Source organism: Dermochelys coriacea, chromosome 2 (genome assembly GCF_009764565.3).
Source record: "Dermochelys coriacea isolate rDerCor1 chromosome 2, rDerCor1.pri.v4, whole genome shotgun sequence".
Classification (NCBI taxonomy): domain Eukaryota; kingdom Metazoa; phylum Chordata; order Testudines; family Dermochelyidae; genus Dermochelys; species Dermochelys coriacea.
This window is the reverse complement of record NC_050069.1, coordinates 106,971,776-106,987,632: the sequence shown is the minus strand read 5'-3', so window position 1 is coordinate 106,987,632 and position 15,857 is coordinate 106,971,776. Positions and strand designations below refer to the sequence as shown.

Genomic DNA, 15,857 nt, shown 5'->3' with positions numbered 1-15,857 from the left:
AATGCCTGGCAAGGACAACAAGGTGGTCAAGTCCCTGGCCACGGGGGATGCCACCCCAGTGCTGAATGGCTCCTGCCCAGGGATGTCTTCCACGCTCCTGGAAGGTGAATGAAGAAGTGGGTTTGTGACCAGCAGGGTTGGAGAGGGCACCCTGTACTGCTGCTGCAGGGCCGGTGATAACCAATCTCTGCAGGCACAAGGTGTGGGAAAGGCTGCAGTCCTGTCAGGGCAGAGCAGAGACCTCTTGCCAGAGCTGCGAGGAGGACGACAAGTCCTTGGTGCTGAGGGAGGCCACCCTACTGCTGACTGGCTCCATTCCCAAGCAGGAGACATTCAGCTGCGGGTGCCCCCTACCCCCTGCTGCAGGGTGCTCATCATTCTCCTCATAGTCCTAGCCAGGGGTCTCCTCTGCATCCCCACTCTCACAGCCCTGCTCCCTTACCAACCAGGAGTATGAGAGCCATCCCTGGGCAGAAACTGTTCAGCAGCACCCTATGAATGGGGCTCATCATCGTCCTCACAGTCCTGGCTATGGGTCTGTGCGGGACCAGGAATGCAGCTTCTCCTGCATCTTGGGCCCCCCCAGCAGCAGCCCCCTTGTCAGTTCTGGGAGCCCCTTGCAGCCTTGCTTTCAGTGCAGCCTTAACCCCAACCCTACAGCCACCCCTCCTGAGTTTTCAGCAACTGTAACAATAAAAACAGTTAAAAATAAAAATCAGCGTTAATCACTGAAATGAGAAAAACAAAAATTGAATTCTGCCAAGCCTGTGTAGAAGCCAGAGTAGTAATTAAGCAACGGAATGTCAAAAGTACAGTGTGAAAATAGGGAATTTAGCTATTAGGAAAAAATAATTGCTTTTAACAAATTTAAACAAAAAACTGCAGCACCCTCAGCAATTCGTCTGACTTACAAGGAAGTGAAATTGGCTTTAAAAGACACAATCTGTGGTAGTAAGGGACATGGAGAACCTTAGGGCGGTGACAAAAGACTTATATGCCTATTTTTTGATTGATTTCAATAAGGTATCATTGATAAATGAACGGAGGAAGCATGGTTTTGTGGTTGCAACAGAAGTCCGAACAACTGGGATCTATTTCTGGCTTTGCCACAAACTTACTGTGGAGTAATGGGCAACTCCTTGTACTTCACTTTCCCCATATGTAAAACTGAAATAAAGTTGCCTCACTTGTGTTGAGAATCACTTTACTAATGTTTGTAAAGTTCAGGGATACTTACATTTCAAGCTTGAAATCAGTTGGATGTTTTAGACTCAGTTCTAGCCCTGCCTCACTGGTGTACAATCAGTTCATATCAATGAAATGTCAGATAATTTTAAAGTATTTAGGAAAAAAAAATCTGTTCCTCCCTGTATTTACAAGGCAAACATGCCTTATGAACTGATTTGTTGGTTCTAAAGGTAAGAATTACTCTGAACTATTTCTTCTATCCAAAAAAGCACCTCTTTATTTTATTTTTTATTCATAGATGACTCCTAAGTCTAAAAGGAAAAGCATCCACAGTAGAATGCTCCGGCCTGTATCTAGGGCTTTTGGTAAGTGGGTTTCTTTTCTTTTTTTTTCCCCTTTTTTTTTTATAATTTATTAAAACCACTTCCTTACATTCAGAAGGTGAGAAAAGTGTTCCTGTATTTGAAAATGCAGAAGACTCTCGCTCTGGACTGCAGTTTGTGGTCCAACTTTGTTTTTTGAAGTTTCTATGGTGAAACGCTTCAGAAATAAACATTTATTAGCTATAGTCCACCTTTTTCACAAACATGTTACTGTCCAAAAGCAAATGATGCCATTACTTTTTGTTTAAAATACCATATTAAGTCCTCATTAAAGGTTTTGATTGTTCTTAGAAATGGAATTTGACCTGGATAAAGCACTGGAAGAAGTACCTATCCATATAGAAGATCCACCATTCCTTTCCAGCAGACCGGACAAACGAACTTCTGGATTCATCTCAGAGCTGCCATCCGAGGAAGGGAGAAAACTGGAGCACTTTACAAAATTAAGGCCTAAAAGGAATAAAAAACAGCAGCCCAGCCAAGCATCAGTGAGTGACTATTAAAAGATTGCTGAGGATCTAAGTCAGGGTGGGCAAACTTTTTGGCTCAAGGGCCACATCTGGAAATGGAAATTGTATCGTGGGCCATGAATGCTCATGAAATTGGGGTTGGAGGGAAGGAGGGGGTGAGGGCTCTGGCTGGGGGCTCTGGGTTGGGCCAGAAATGAGGAGTTCAGGGTGCAGGAGGGGGCTCTGCGCTGGGGCAGTGGGTTGGAGTGCAGGAAAGGGATCAGAGCTGGGGCATGGGAGGAGGTCCGGGTGCAGGATCTGGGCAGCACTTACATAAAGAAACTCTTGGAAGCAGTGGCATATCCCCCCCTCCGGCTCCTATGTGGTGGTGCAGCAGCCAGGCAGCTCTGTGCGCTGCCCTGTCTGCAGGCGCTGCCTCTGAAGTTTCCATTAGCCACAGTTCCCGGCCAGTGGGAGCTGCGGGGGTGATGCTTGGGGCAGGGGGCAGCGCACAGAGCCCCGTGGCTACCGCTAAACGTAGGAGCGGTGGAGGGGGGACATGCTGCTGTTTCTAGGAGTCTCGACGCATGCGCAGAGTGGCCTCTGATCAAGTTCCCCCAGCGGGAGCGCGGCTGGAGTGCGGGAGAAGAGCAAGCCCCAGACCCGGCTCCCCAGCAGGAGCTCGAGGGCTGAATTAAACAGGCTGGAGGGCCGGATGTGGTCCCTGGGCCGTAGTTTGCCCATCCCTGATCTGAGTACTTGGTTGTTTTTTACAATAAAGACTAAATCATTTTTGCCAACCCCAAGCACTCAAAGAGCATGACCCGACACAATTATCAGATTGTCTTTAAAATCTTGAGATTTAAAAAGATATTTTTTCTTTGTCTCTGTTTTGTGAGCCTTTAGGGGTGCACTCAGGTCACCTTTTCAAGCTTTTCTCTGTAACATGAGGGATAAAATCTTATTTCAATTTTTAAGTGAAAGCTGAGATTCTCACAGTCACATTACTCCGGAAAAACACTAAATATCGTGAGGCTTGGTGACACTGAAATCCTTCTTTTTCTGCACAAAACCTGAATAAACTGGCACGTATTCGTGTCTCCAGCAGCTCTCAGTAGAACCATTCCAGGACCTCTGCAGCCACTTCTGACTCCATACTCAAGACAGGGGTTGAGCCAGTGGATCTGAATAACAACAGATCACTCTCTATGCCATTGCCCGCACCAAAAAATACAACCTACTTCACTGCTGCAGATAGAGCTCCTGTGGGACACAGTTAAACACGCATGTGGGGTCTCTGTGGTTCTTTTTCTCCATAAACAACCCCAGTTCTGCTTTTTCTCTGGCATGGGCATCTGCAGACAGAATTTGCATCTAAAGCTATATGGCTAGATCCTTGAGGAGGGCAGAGATGGTGTCAGCACCCCTTATCCAAGAGGCAGCCCAGGGGCCAATTTGGCCACTGCTGCAACTTGGAGCAGCCTCATTACTGCTCCAAAATTATAATACTAGCTGGTTAACAGGCTCCTGGAGACCCTTCCACTGGTCTGGGGTTGCCGGAGCAGAAATCACTGTGGCCAAATACTCCCTATGCTGGGAAAGGCCAAGAGTGGATAGTATAGAGTTTTATGACACTCAGGAGTTCCCCTGTGCTAAAAGAAACCCTAGCCAGCTGTTTGGGTCTTATTTAAAGTCAACTTGCCATCTCTTTTGTACTGACACAGCAGTGCAGAGGGGACAGAGACTTAGCTGGCCCTTCGACTGAAGTACAGTACAGCCTTGTTTTTCCAAATATGTCATACTAAACGGAGTCCTATTCTCCCACTTTCTAAACTTCTGCCAGTTGTCTCAACTTATTTAATGTGTCCTGTGACCTCTGGGTAAGTGAGGTCATCTGGCACTGAGGCTATACCTCAGTTATGGAAAACTAAGCACAGGCACTATTTGCCGGCAGAGTCAAGTTCCATTCTCTTCTGCTTCCATGCAGTCATATGTTTTCAGAATTGGAGGATCCTGCTGTCTGTGGGGAGGAAAGATGGATTGGGAGTTTTTAGTGCAATGTTACCTGGCATGGAAATGTGAAGCGCAGCATAGATAGCATCTTGTATTTGAAAAGCTTTGCTCACTGTTTATGAAGAACAAGAAAGTGTTATTCCTTATGTCAATGAAGTATTTCTGGGAACAGTGACCACATTTGGATGACAAGGCATTTGTTTCTTCTTACTTGAACAGACTCAAGGTGACCGGCAAAAGAGGAGGGGATGCTTTGTTGTCATTATTTATTATTTTATGCTGTTTATCGGATGGTGGGGAGGGACACATCACACCTTTCAGGTGTTCTTTTCTGTTTCCTGCTTGTTTACCCCAGTTATTTCAGGAGTGTCAAGTCTGGGTTTCCCTGCTTTTACTAGAAGAATCTGAAGCGGTCCCTCCCCCTTACCTGAAAGGCTGAGTGTGCTAAATTTTTAACAAAAACCTCTTTTCTCCCAAGTTTTTCTGCGGCATTGTAGTTACAGGTGTTAACAAAGAACAGGCCAACAAGTTTTAAATAGACTGAATAAAAATCCATTCCTTTCTCAATTGTTCAGCATTCAGTCTGTTGTGAGATCTTATCCCACTGATTTTTCCAGTACTGCATGTAATTCAGTAAAGAAAGGACCTGAATTTCTTTTTTTTTTTTTTTTTGTTTGCTTTTTTTCAATTTTCCTTTCAGGCCACTTTCTTACAGCATAAAGAAACAAAAAAGGATCAGGTTAAAATGAAACTAAGATCACTTTCTCTGCTGAACGTATTTTACATGTTGGATGCAATTTTCTCAGCATTAGATGAGTAAAGTATAAAATATGCAGAAATCAATGTATTGTTGCAGTATTGAACAATAACTGGTATTACAGTGTGCATCTGTAAAATCGGTCTGTGCCTTTGTTATTTTGATTTAATTAGGTCCTGTGGATTGTACATTGTTAGTGATGCAGTCACTGTATTCAGAAGAATTTTAGTTATTGGGGCGTGCCTTCAGACACGACAGACGGACATGCAATTAGTATATCCTATGTCTTAAGACATGACCAACGGGGACACAGAGACTGGAGTCTTCAGTTACGGTTGTGCGTTTATTGTAGCAGAAACTCAACCTCACTCTGCAGAAGCATAGCTGTACCACACTCGTTCCTTCCCCCACATCCCGAGAAGTGAGCACTGAAATCCTTTTACGTTTCCCCTCCCTAGGTTGGCAGTTCTGGTCTCGGTCTAGGCCCAATAATTGCCCTCTAATTTCCCTGCTAAATTCCCCGCCTCTGTTTATGTTTACCTCTGTCATTACTTTTGTTGCCATATAAGGAGCTGTTTTGAGCACTTGACTGTCTTTTTCAGTGCACAATTGCAGGCTTGTGGTTATGGGGTTTTTCGTGTGCGTCTTCTGCCAGTAGTTTACCAGACAGACTCAACGTCAGATAGAGCCAGCCCCTCACATTAGTTACCTCTTTTTCAGAATGTTACATGCCTGCCTCCTTCAGGAAATGCTCTTGGCTTTGATACTTAAATATTTGTTCTTATTCTCTGAGAGTTTCAGTGCCAACATTGAATGGAGTCTGACTTCTCTTGAAGTCAATATCAAGATTTTTTTGACTGATGAGCTAAATATTTACATACAGAGACAATAAATATTGATGTCCGAAAACAGATGTCAGTATATGTATTGTTACATACAATCTGACATTTCCAATTAAACCAATTCTTCTCAGAAAAAGAACAGTCATCACTGTGCTACTTTGAAAAAGATGTTTTCTTGTTAAAAAAGAACATATTCTGTTTTAAGTGGAAACAATGCAATTTTACCAAAAGGACTTATATTTTCAAATGAGGAATACAGTGCCACAGCAGAGGTATACAAGTGCTCTAGTTACTGTCTTATTACTCATTTTATTAGATTACAAAGCTCACCACATGGCTCAGCAATTCAGGAACCAGAAAGTTTCATGTATGTATTGTGACAAAGTTCCTCCTCTACCTTGGTGGGTCATGTGCTTATTGACGGATTTGCTCACTTTGGAGATTCACAGCAGCCCTCAGTTTGGCCGTTTTCGTGAACCTACAGTCCAGGTCAGCTCCTCCTGTGTAAGACCAGGAGCTGGGAGGATTTGGGGGGAACCCGGGCCCGCCCTCTACTCCGGGTTCCAGCCCAGGGCCCTGTGGAATGCAGCTGTTTAGAGTGCCTCCTGGAACAGCTGTGCGACAGCTACAACTCATTGGGCTACTTCCCCATGGCCTCCTCTCAACACCTTGTTTATCCTCACCATAGGATCTTCCTCCTGGTGTCCGATAATGCTTGTACTCCTCAGTCCTCCAACAGTCCGCGTTCCCACTCTCAGCTCCTAGTGCCTCTTGCTCCCAGCTCCTCACACGCACACCACAAACTGAAGTGAGCTCCTTTTTAAACCCAGGTGCCCTGATTAGCCTGCCTTAATTCATTCTAGCACTTCTTGATTGGCTGCAGGTGTTCTAATCAGCCTGTCTGTCTTAATTTCCTGTTTCCAGAAAGTTCCTGATGGTTCTGGAACCTTCCCTGTTGCCTTACCCAGGGAAAAGGGACCTACTCAACCTAGTGAATACATCTACCTTCTATCACTCTCCTGTAGTCATCTGGCCCGACCTTGTCACAGTATCAATACATTAGTTCACATTCAGGCTGCTGTCTTATTTGTCTTAATAAGGAAGGATTTGATATTAACAGTAATTGTTCTCTCATACCCATTAGAGGAGAATCTGTCCTGGCCCCTTAGAAGCACAGAACCTGGATCTCAGGTGCAGAGGGGCTAAGGTGGCTTTATGCCACCTTTTATATTTTCCATATTTTGGGGCCAGAACATTCCCTGATGTAATTTAGACATCCTAGGGAGACCATCTAAGTTAAGTTTCAGAGCGGTAGCCATGTTAGCAACTTCCTCATGCTGCCTTGTGAGTGGTGGCACTGCCAATACTGGGACTGTTGCAGGGTCCTCTTTAGAGCTATCTAAAGTGGCTTTATTCAGTGTTTAAATTGGGGGTGTTCTCCCCCTCCTGGAGATGGAAGTTTGGCAGCAGAAAGGGATTACGGAAGACCAGCCTATAGAGGCAGAGCCAAGGAGAGAAACCCTCCTATAATATTTAGTGTGTTTCATCTTCAGAGAGCTGTACGAACACTAACTGATCTGTACAATACTCCAGTGAGAGAGTCACCCAAGTTGGATAATCTCTTCCTTTTGTCTTTCGCTTTAAAGTATACTTTTCAAAGGCACAAAGAGGAGTTAGACCACAGTTCTCAATGAAAGTCAGTCCTGGGTGCCTAAAGTTAGTCATCTAAATCTGGCACTCAGTTTGAAAGTTTTGGCCTACAGTGCCTTGCCTAAGGCCATAGAGGCAGTCTGTTAGAGGCATAATTAGTGAACTAGAGTTCTGGCTCCTAATTTTGTGTTCAAACCACTAGAACTCACACCGCTCTCTTAAACCAGGTGAACAACAGCTGACAAAGATTCTGTCTCTGCCGGTATCTACAGTAAATACACAGAACAGGAGTTCCATTTTGAAAAACTTCTAACAAAAAAGTGAGCTTGAATACTAAATAACTGCTCTTTTTACACAATTTAAAGGATTTGAGCTTTTGCCTTGTTGGAATTAATAATATATGAAATTATTAATATTGGAAACCACCAGGCACTAATTTAACCATAAATAAGAACGTAAGAATGGCCATACTGGGTCTGACCAAAGGTCCATCCAGCCCGGTATCCTGTCTACTGACGGTGGCCAATGCCAGGTGCCCCAGAGGGAGTGAACCTAAAAGGTAATGATCAAGTTGTCTCTCTCCTGCCATCCATCTTCACCCTCTGACAAACAGAGGCTAGGGACACCATTCCTTGCCCATCCTGGCTAATAGCCATTAATGAACTTAACTTCCATGAATTTATCCAGTTCTCTTTTAAACCCTGTTATAGTCCTAGCTTCACAACCTCCTCAGGCAAGGAGTTCCACAGGTTGACTGTGCGCTAAGTGAAGAAGAACTTCCTTTTATTTGTTTTAAACCTACTCCCCATTAATTTCATTTGGTGGCCCCTAGTTCTTGTATTATGGGAACAGGTAAATAACTTTTCCTTATTGACTTTCTCCACACCACTCATGATTTTATATACCTCTGTCGTATCCCCCCTTAGTCTCCTCTTTTCCAAGCTGAAAAGTCCTGGCCTTTTTAATCTCTCCTAATAAGGAACCCGTTCCAAACCTGTAATCATTTTAGTTGCCCTTTTCTGAACCTTTTCTAATGCCAGTATATCTTTTTTTGAGATGAGGGGACCACATCTGTACGCAGTATTCAAGATGTGGGCATACCATGGATTTATATAAGGGCAATAAGATATTCTCCGTCTTATTCTCTATCCCCTTTTTAATGATTCCTAACATCCCATTTGCTTTTTTGACTGCCGCTGCACACTGTGTGGATGTCTTCAGAGAACTATCCATGATGACTCCAAAATCTTTCTCCTGATTAGTTGTAGCTAAATTAGCCCCCATCATATTATATGTATAGTTGGGGTTATTGTTTCCAAATGTCTTTATTAAATCCTAAGGCCAAATGACATCTGTACAATTACTCTAAACATGCCTAAAAAGCAGTTTACTACATCCAAACACTAACAAAACATGTATATGTTTTTGATCAAGATACTTACAAATGGGCTAAACCCAGGAATGCTTAGATCCACATTGGTTGGCTCCAATGTGGTCAGGCAGGTATTAGCAATGAATCCTTTAAGAGTTTTACTTTTTTATACCCTTGAACAAACAAATGATGTCATTCCCAGTTACTGATTTGAGCTACAAACCAATTGGTGACAGTTCACCCTTATTTCCAGGGGAGATTTATCCAGGGGAGTCTTAATCCAGGGGAAATTTACGACCTCCTTTCTTCCCAAGGCCTTTCCTCCCCTCCTCCTTGCTGTCTCACAGTTTTTTCCATTGCATTTGAGTTCACAAAGATTTTAACTCTGGTGTATGGGTTGGGAAGGGCCATGTTGGCTCATTCTGCGACTGATTCTCTTAAAACCATCTGGAAATCACCCCTATTGGTCAAAGACCTTCATTTTAGAAACTTTCCCTTATCTCATTAGTTAATCTTTTGAACCAGACATCCTCCCTTCTTCATTCTTTATGGCTTTATAATTTATTATTTTCAAGGCCTGCCTTCTGCTTGCTAGTCAGGGCCTTTCTTTACAATTTGTATATTTCTTTAACCACTGTTAAGATAACTCTATTAGATAGATAAATATAACTGTTTAATTTCATATTTATCTTTGTGTCTTACAGCATCTTTGGAAAGTGGGATTTCTTACTGCCATGCTGTGTTTCTTATGTTACGTTTGTTTTATCAGGTGTGTGGGGCAACATCTCAGGAAGGAGAACAGAATGGCCTCATGGGTAGAGTGGACGAAGGTGTTGATGAATTTTTCACCAAGAAAGTGACAAAAATGGATTCAAAGTATGTTCAAATCTTCTAATGAGTCAAAGTAAAGATCATGCTTTCTTACTGATAGTTTGTGAGGATAGGTTTCAGAGTAGCAGCCGTGTTAGTCTGTATTCGCAAAAAGAAAAGGAGTACTTGTGGCACCTTAGAGACTAACAGATTTATTAGAGCATAAGCTTTCGTGAGCTACAGCTCACGAAAATGCATCCGATGAAGTGAGCTGTAGCTCACGAAAGCTTATGCTCTAATAAATTTGTTAGTCTCTAAGATGCCACAAGTACTCGTTTTCTTTTTGTGAGGATAGAATATTTATGGTTAACACATTGTATTTGACTTCTTTTTCTAATAGTCAGGTCTCCAATTTGCATAGCTACTGTCAAAACCAGACTATATCTTAATAGCCCAGTATATCAGTGAATTTGATTACTCATTTTAAAAAGCTTGCTTTGAAATAAATTTCTTTTAATATACACTATCAACCAGATTATCAGATGATGAATATTAGCATAGCTCCACTGACTACTTCTTACCCCTAAATGTCATCACTCATTACATCACTTATTATGACATCACTGGAGCGATACCAATTCACAATGGCTCAGGCTCTGTCCCTGTATCTTTAATTTGTGTTTAGTTAAGACTGTTGTCCACCATAAATGACACGGGGAAGTGATTTATGTTTATTGATACGTATAAATTAAACACTTGTTTTACAAAATTGTAATGCTCTATGTTTATGTGTATGACTCAATCCGAAAGGTCTGCCTTCTACATCTCACATAACAAGAAATCCAGCCTACAAGGGTGTAAACTAGATGGATATTTTACAGAGCCAATAGTAAGATGTTCTTGTTTCTTTAGTGTGTCTGTACAAACAAAAGCTAGTTCAAGACTACCTAAAGTGACCTGTTGTTTGCTATTTTTGATTAAGTAAATAAAAGTAAAATTTTTAAGTAAATAGTTAGTGTAAATTGGTAAATGGCTGGAGGAGAGAGGAAAAGGAAGTGTTAAAATTAAGTGTGAATGATAAATATCAAAAATGACAAGCAGATGGCAGTAATTCAGGATTGCAAATACGAAACCATACATGACATCCAGTAAGTTACTGTGAAATCATGTTAGCTAAAAAAAAAGTGTTTTGAACAACTGCTATGCGCAGTAATTATGGGAATTTTATACAAATTATGTATACCTTTAAACTTTTCTTGTGTTGCCAGTGATTTTGTTTTATGGAGGGCAGCAACATACCAATATTTTACAGTTTTTCAAGGCAAGCATTAGATAGTGTATATGTTGCCATCCGATGTACCATTCTCCCAGAAAAGCTGTGAATTCAATAGAGTTGGGAATATGGCTGATCAGAACTGCATTGGTGGTTGGTGCAGAGATCTGGAGTACTAAAAGGGGCAGCTCCCCAAAAGCTGTGTTTTATCCAGTACCTGGGTCATGATGCATAGCTACCAGCTATTCGTGGGGGTGAGGATACCCTTAAAAGAGCAGATGCATTGAAATTATGCTTGTGGGGATGACTGAATTAGAACCACTCTGATGCGACTTGCAGTTTAGAAGTAGGAGTAGTCAGGTCAGAGGTACCCCTAAAAATAAATTAATGAAATATGTGTCCTAAGTGGCTGACCTGCCTCTGTGGCACAATGAGTAATGCTAGCCCTACAGTTCTTAGTGACTTTAATGAACTTTGGCCAATAGCAACAATCATAATAACCAATTTCTAATTTATAAGCATTGAATAATAATTGGGCACAGAGCAACTTCCTGATTATGCAAACGGTTAGCTTTGCCCAAGAGAAATCTTTGAAATTATTAAAAACAGGTATTTTTCCAGGAAAAAAAAACAAAGAATGTATGAATATTTGTCTGTGTCTCTGTTTTATTAGGAGATCGTCAATGAAACGTTCAGACACCAACGAGTCCAGTGAAGTGGGTGATGAAAGGAAAAAAAGAGATTCTCGGAAAAGTGGGTTTCTCAACTTAATCAAATCTCGATCCAAATCTGAACGTCCTCAGACTGTATTGGTGGCAGAAGAGCCCTCGTCACCCAAGGGGGCTGTCAAAAGTCCAGCTGTGGACACTACTAAGAAGGACCTAAAATCAGCTGAACAGAATGGCAGCACAGAGCGAGCCGAGGAATTAAAAACATCAGACTCTCTAGAGGAGATACAGCCAGAGGATGCTGCAAGAGTGGAGAAGGGTGACAACAAAGGCAGCCCACAGGGAGGGCGTAGATATGGGGTGCAAGTGATGGGCAGTGGACTCCTAGCAGAAATGAAAGCGAAGCAGGAAAGGAGAGCAGCTTCTTCACAGAAGGTGAGGGCGGCTTATTTTTGATTTGTGGTGACTCTAGTTGATGAAGAGTAGGAAAGAACTGAGCCCTATAAAGGCACACAAGGGTAAGATGTTAACATTTAATATATTGGCTATGTTATATTAGAAAGACAAGGTGGATGAGATAATGCCTTTTATTGGACCAATTTCTTTTGGTGAGAAAGATAAGCTTTTGCTCTTGCACCGAGCTCTTCTTCGGGTCTCATATATGTCATGGGTGACTTACTGGCACATAAATGAAATCTGTATCATAGAATTAAAGATCAGTTCGTCCCTATCCCCTGCCTATGCAGGATTGTTTCCTACCATCAGGATTGAGTTTTACGTTGATAAATGGGTGGGCCCCCTCTGTTTTGTGGGATGGGTCTATTAAGGAATGGTTCTTCCACCATTTGCACTGTACTATAAATGAATTACTTTGTGTGGGGGAATAAGTCTCCCTTTAAGACAATATTTGCTGATATTCAGTTTCAATTGTCTTTTAATTGCATCCCTTTACTCCTATTACAAACCCTTGTGTACCACATCTAATCATTCCTATTCTTTCTTTATGCCCTTAAAATACAAATAATCATAGAAACTAGACATGGAAACTATCTATTTGGTCATGTGGATTTCAGCTCTTTTTTTAGTGAGCAAATAGCGTAGTATATTGAATTGAACAAAGAACCCTGCTCTCAGTACTGTTCAGGGAGCAGTGTCTTTGTATAGCTTAATATGTAACCTTCCTATAACTGTGTCGCATATAAACCTAGTTTTATCACTGAGCGCAATAGTTTTAAAACTGCTTTTCTTCTTAGGATTTAAACTATAATGCATTGAACACTCTTCTTAGCCTGTCAGATAAGGACATTCTGCATTAATCTATAGGCATTCCTGTAGCACTAATAGCCAAGGGCTAGTCAAGGGACACTCAAGTTAAAAATCATATATTTTTTTAACAAAAGCAATTTCCTTTCCCAACTAGGGCCAGATCCTGCCATCCTGACTCATGTTGAGTAGTACAGTAAACCCTTCTATAACACATTAGTTACGTTCCTAGAAAACGGTATGTAATATAAAAATGCGTGTTATGAACTGAAGAATGAATGGGGGAAAATAGGGTTAAGTTCCCAGACATCACAAAGTTGTACATGTTGGAGGCGCTCAGGGCAGTGGGTTGGGGCGCGGGAGGAGGCTCAGGGTGCCGGATCCGGGGGAACTCACCATGGTTGCCTCCCCACAAGCAGCTAGGAGGCTCCATGTGCTGCCCCCGTCCCTCCCCGAGCGCTGACTGTGGGGGCAGCGCCTGCTGGCAGAGGCAGTGTGCAGAGCTGCCTGGCTGCTTCTCAACCTCTGCCAGGAACAGCAGGCATGGGGAGCCGCCTGAGGTGAGCGGCCTCTGGATCCAGCAGCCCGAGCACCCTACTGTGCCCAAACTCCCTCCTGTGAGCGCGCGCACTATATAAGAATAGTGTGCGCAACGTAAAAGTGGGTCACTAAAGAATAATAGCTCACCTTAATTGATCACTCTTGTTATAGTGTGTATGGCAACACCCATTTTTTCCATGTTCTGTGTGTGTGTGTGTGTGTGTGTATGTGTGTGTATATCTATCTATCTATCTATCTATCTATCTATCTATCTATCTTCCTACTGTATTTTACACTGCATACATCCGATGAAGTAGGTTTTAGCTCACGAAAGCTTATGCTCAGATAAATTTGTTAGTCTCTAAGGTGCCACAAGTACTCCTGTTCTTTTTAAAGGAAAACCTCATTATGTCAAAAATGCTCTATATAAATGCGCGTCATATAAGGGTTTACTGTACTTTGACTAGTTCCGTTGATGTCAGTGAGACTGTTTGAGGAGTAAGGTACTATAGAATGCGAGTCAGAGTATCACATTCTAGCCCTTAACCTTTCATAACCCATGGTGCTATTAGTTAATTGTTCAATTCAACAATGGGCTTGGTGCTGTTCAAAACAGAATCCTTGCTTCAGTGGCTTTATAATATAAAGATTATAGTTGTGGAATACCAACATGTTGTAATTTTTTGAAAAATTGTTAGGTAACAGCACTTCTCACATCAGTGGGTTAACACAGGTATCATTGGTTGAAAAACTGAACAGAAGGTCATCTCACCTTTTGTACTAATATTTTTTTATTTACTTTCAACTATGCTGCTTCTTTACTCTTTGGAAAAGAAAATAGACTACTCAGTTTGTTTGTATTTCATTTCTAGTTTCCATTCACTTGCCCAATGATGTAAGGGAGGGGGACATTGGGGAGGGGGGGAAATATTTACATTGGAATTTAAAAAAAAAATTGCTGAAACTTTTTTATTGGTCTTAGATTTTTGTAAAAGCTAGGGTTTTACCCACCTTTACCTTTTGTATGTCTACACTGCAAATAAAAACCTGTGATGGGCCTGTGCCAGCTGGCTAGGACTTCCAGGGGTTCGGCTGCAGGGCTGTTTCTTTGCAGTGTAAACTTCTTGGACCTCTGGGACACTCCCACCTTGCAGGGTCCTAGAACCCAGGCTCCAGCCCAAGAACTTGAAGGCTATACTGCAATTAAACAGCCCCTTAGCCCCAATCCTGTGAGCCTGAGTCAGCTGGCACAGGATAGACACAGGTGTCTAATTGCAGTGTAAGGAAAACCCGTAGGGCCATTTTTGACCTGGCAATGTTTTATTTTTAAAGTGGTGGTCAGAAAGCTGAATTAAAATAACTTTTTTGTACAGAAATCCTATCTTTGTTTAAGATTAATCACAAGTCTTTGTACTGTGTTGCACAAAAGAGGAATGGTTAATGTTCATGTACATCATGTAGGGTTGAAATATGTAATAGCTTTGTTTTCATTTTGACGAAAAGCTGAGTACTCTGAGTAATCCAGCAGATCTCAACTAGTTTTGTTATGAGAGAATTCGGTCTTTCATTTTTATTCATAACTTAAATGATGGATCAACAATTCTCTTAAAGTTTTCAGATTTATCAGGATTCTGATGTTAGTGAAATAAATTTTTCTTAAAGATTCAGATGGTAGTTTAAATTCAGATCTATCCCTAAGTAAAAACGAAGCCAGGAATTTACTACTTCATTCATGACCTTCTGCAGTCTTATTACAGTTACAAATGATAAGCAGGTGCACAGTAGATGAAAAGATGGCAAAAGCTTTTTTGTTTTCTTTTACTATGAATTTGATGTGGGAATTGGCACTAATGCCACAAAATAAATGAGTCGGAATTAGTGTTTTTTCTGATTTTCTCCAGATATAAAGATCATCTAGCTCCATCTAGTGTTTGCAGAACTGAATATTTAAATGTCTTTTGGCAAGATATACAGGCAACCAAGCTCCTTTACAGCCCTGTTTCTTTATCAAGGCTTTTATTAGAATTTTTGCACTCTCAGGTGCAAGTGCTACATTTCCCTGTCTTGCCCTCCTTTTTTATGGAGCCAAATAAATATTTGTGTGTGTAGTACAATAGATATTTTACATATGACATATTCATGTAATTAGTCATGGACAGATCTAGACTGCAGCAAGACTAGCATAGCTCTGGTGCAAATAATACTTCATATATTTGTCGGCCCCTCCTAGCAAGCGCCAGACAGACACAGCTGATTTGGTCAACTTAATGTACCCTCTCTACACACATGCACATGATACATCATTGGAAATATGATTGTCTACTTTAATATGAGCTATAATGTGGAACTGTCAAGTGGTGCTCTTACCATAGAAACGGGGATAAACAATGAGACCACCAACACATTAAAATGACCACTTGGAAAAATTTGCATTTGTTCTGGTTAGTTGAATGAATCTCTGTATTATTTCAAAACATAAAAGTGGATTTCTTTGTGAACTCAAATCAATCTAAAGGATAAAACAAAATCTAATAATACATTTATGTAGTTATGCACAATTTTTTTTACTTCATCAATACTTGCAAAGGAAAAGGAATATTTTTTTAAGTATGAATGAAAATTCACAATCTATGGTGAAAATAGCAAATT

The 15,857-nt window shown here is 41.5% G+C and overlaps 1 protein-coding gene across 7 annotated transcripts in view; it reads left to right on the top strand.

Moving 5' to 3' along the window:
• The window catches only part of CARMIL1 (capping protein regulator and myosin 1 linker 1), a 251,772-nt gene that overhangs the window by 217,514 nt on the left and 18,401 nt on the right, over positions 1–15,857 (top strand). For all 7 annotated transcript variants that reach the window (XM_038392027.2, XM_038392029.2, XM_038392028.2 and 4 more), the window contains 4 exons: positions 1,487–1,553; positions 1,863–2,059; positions 9,424–9,530; positions 11,411–11,840. In XM_038392027.2, the coding sequence (XP_038247955.1) occupies positions 1,487–1,553; positions 1,863–2,059; positions 9,424–9,530; positions 11,411–11,840 (801 nt within the window). The remainder of the gene's footprint in view (positions 1–1,486; positions 1,554–1,862; positions 2,060–9,423; positions 9,531–11,410; positions 11,841–15,857) is intronic.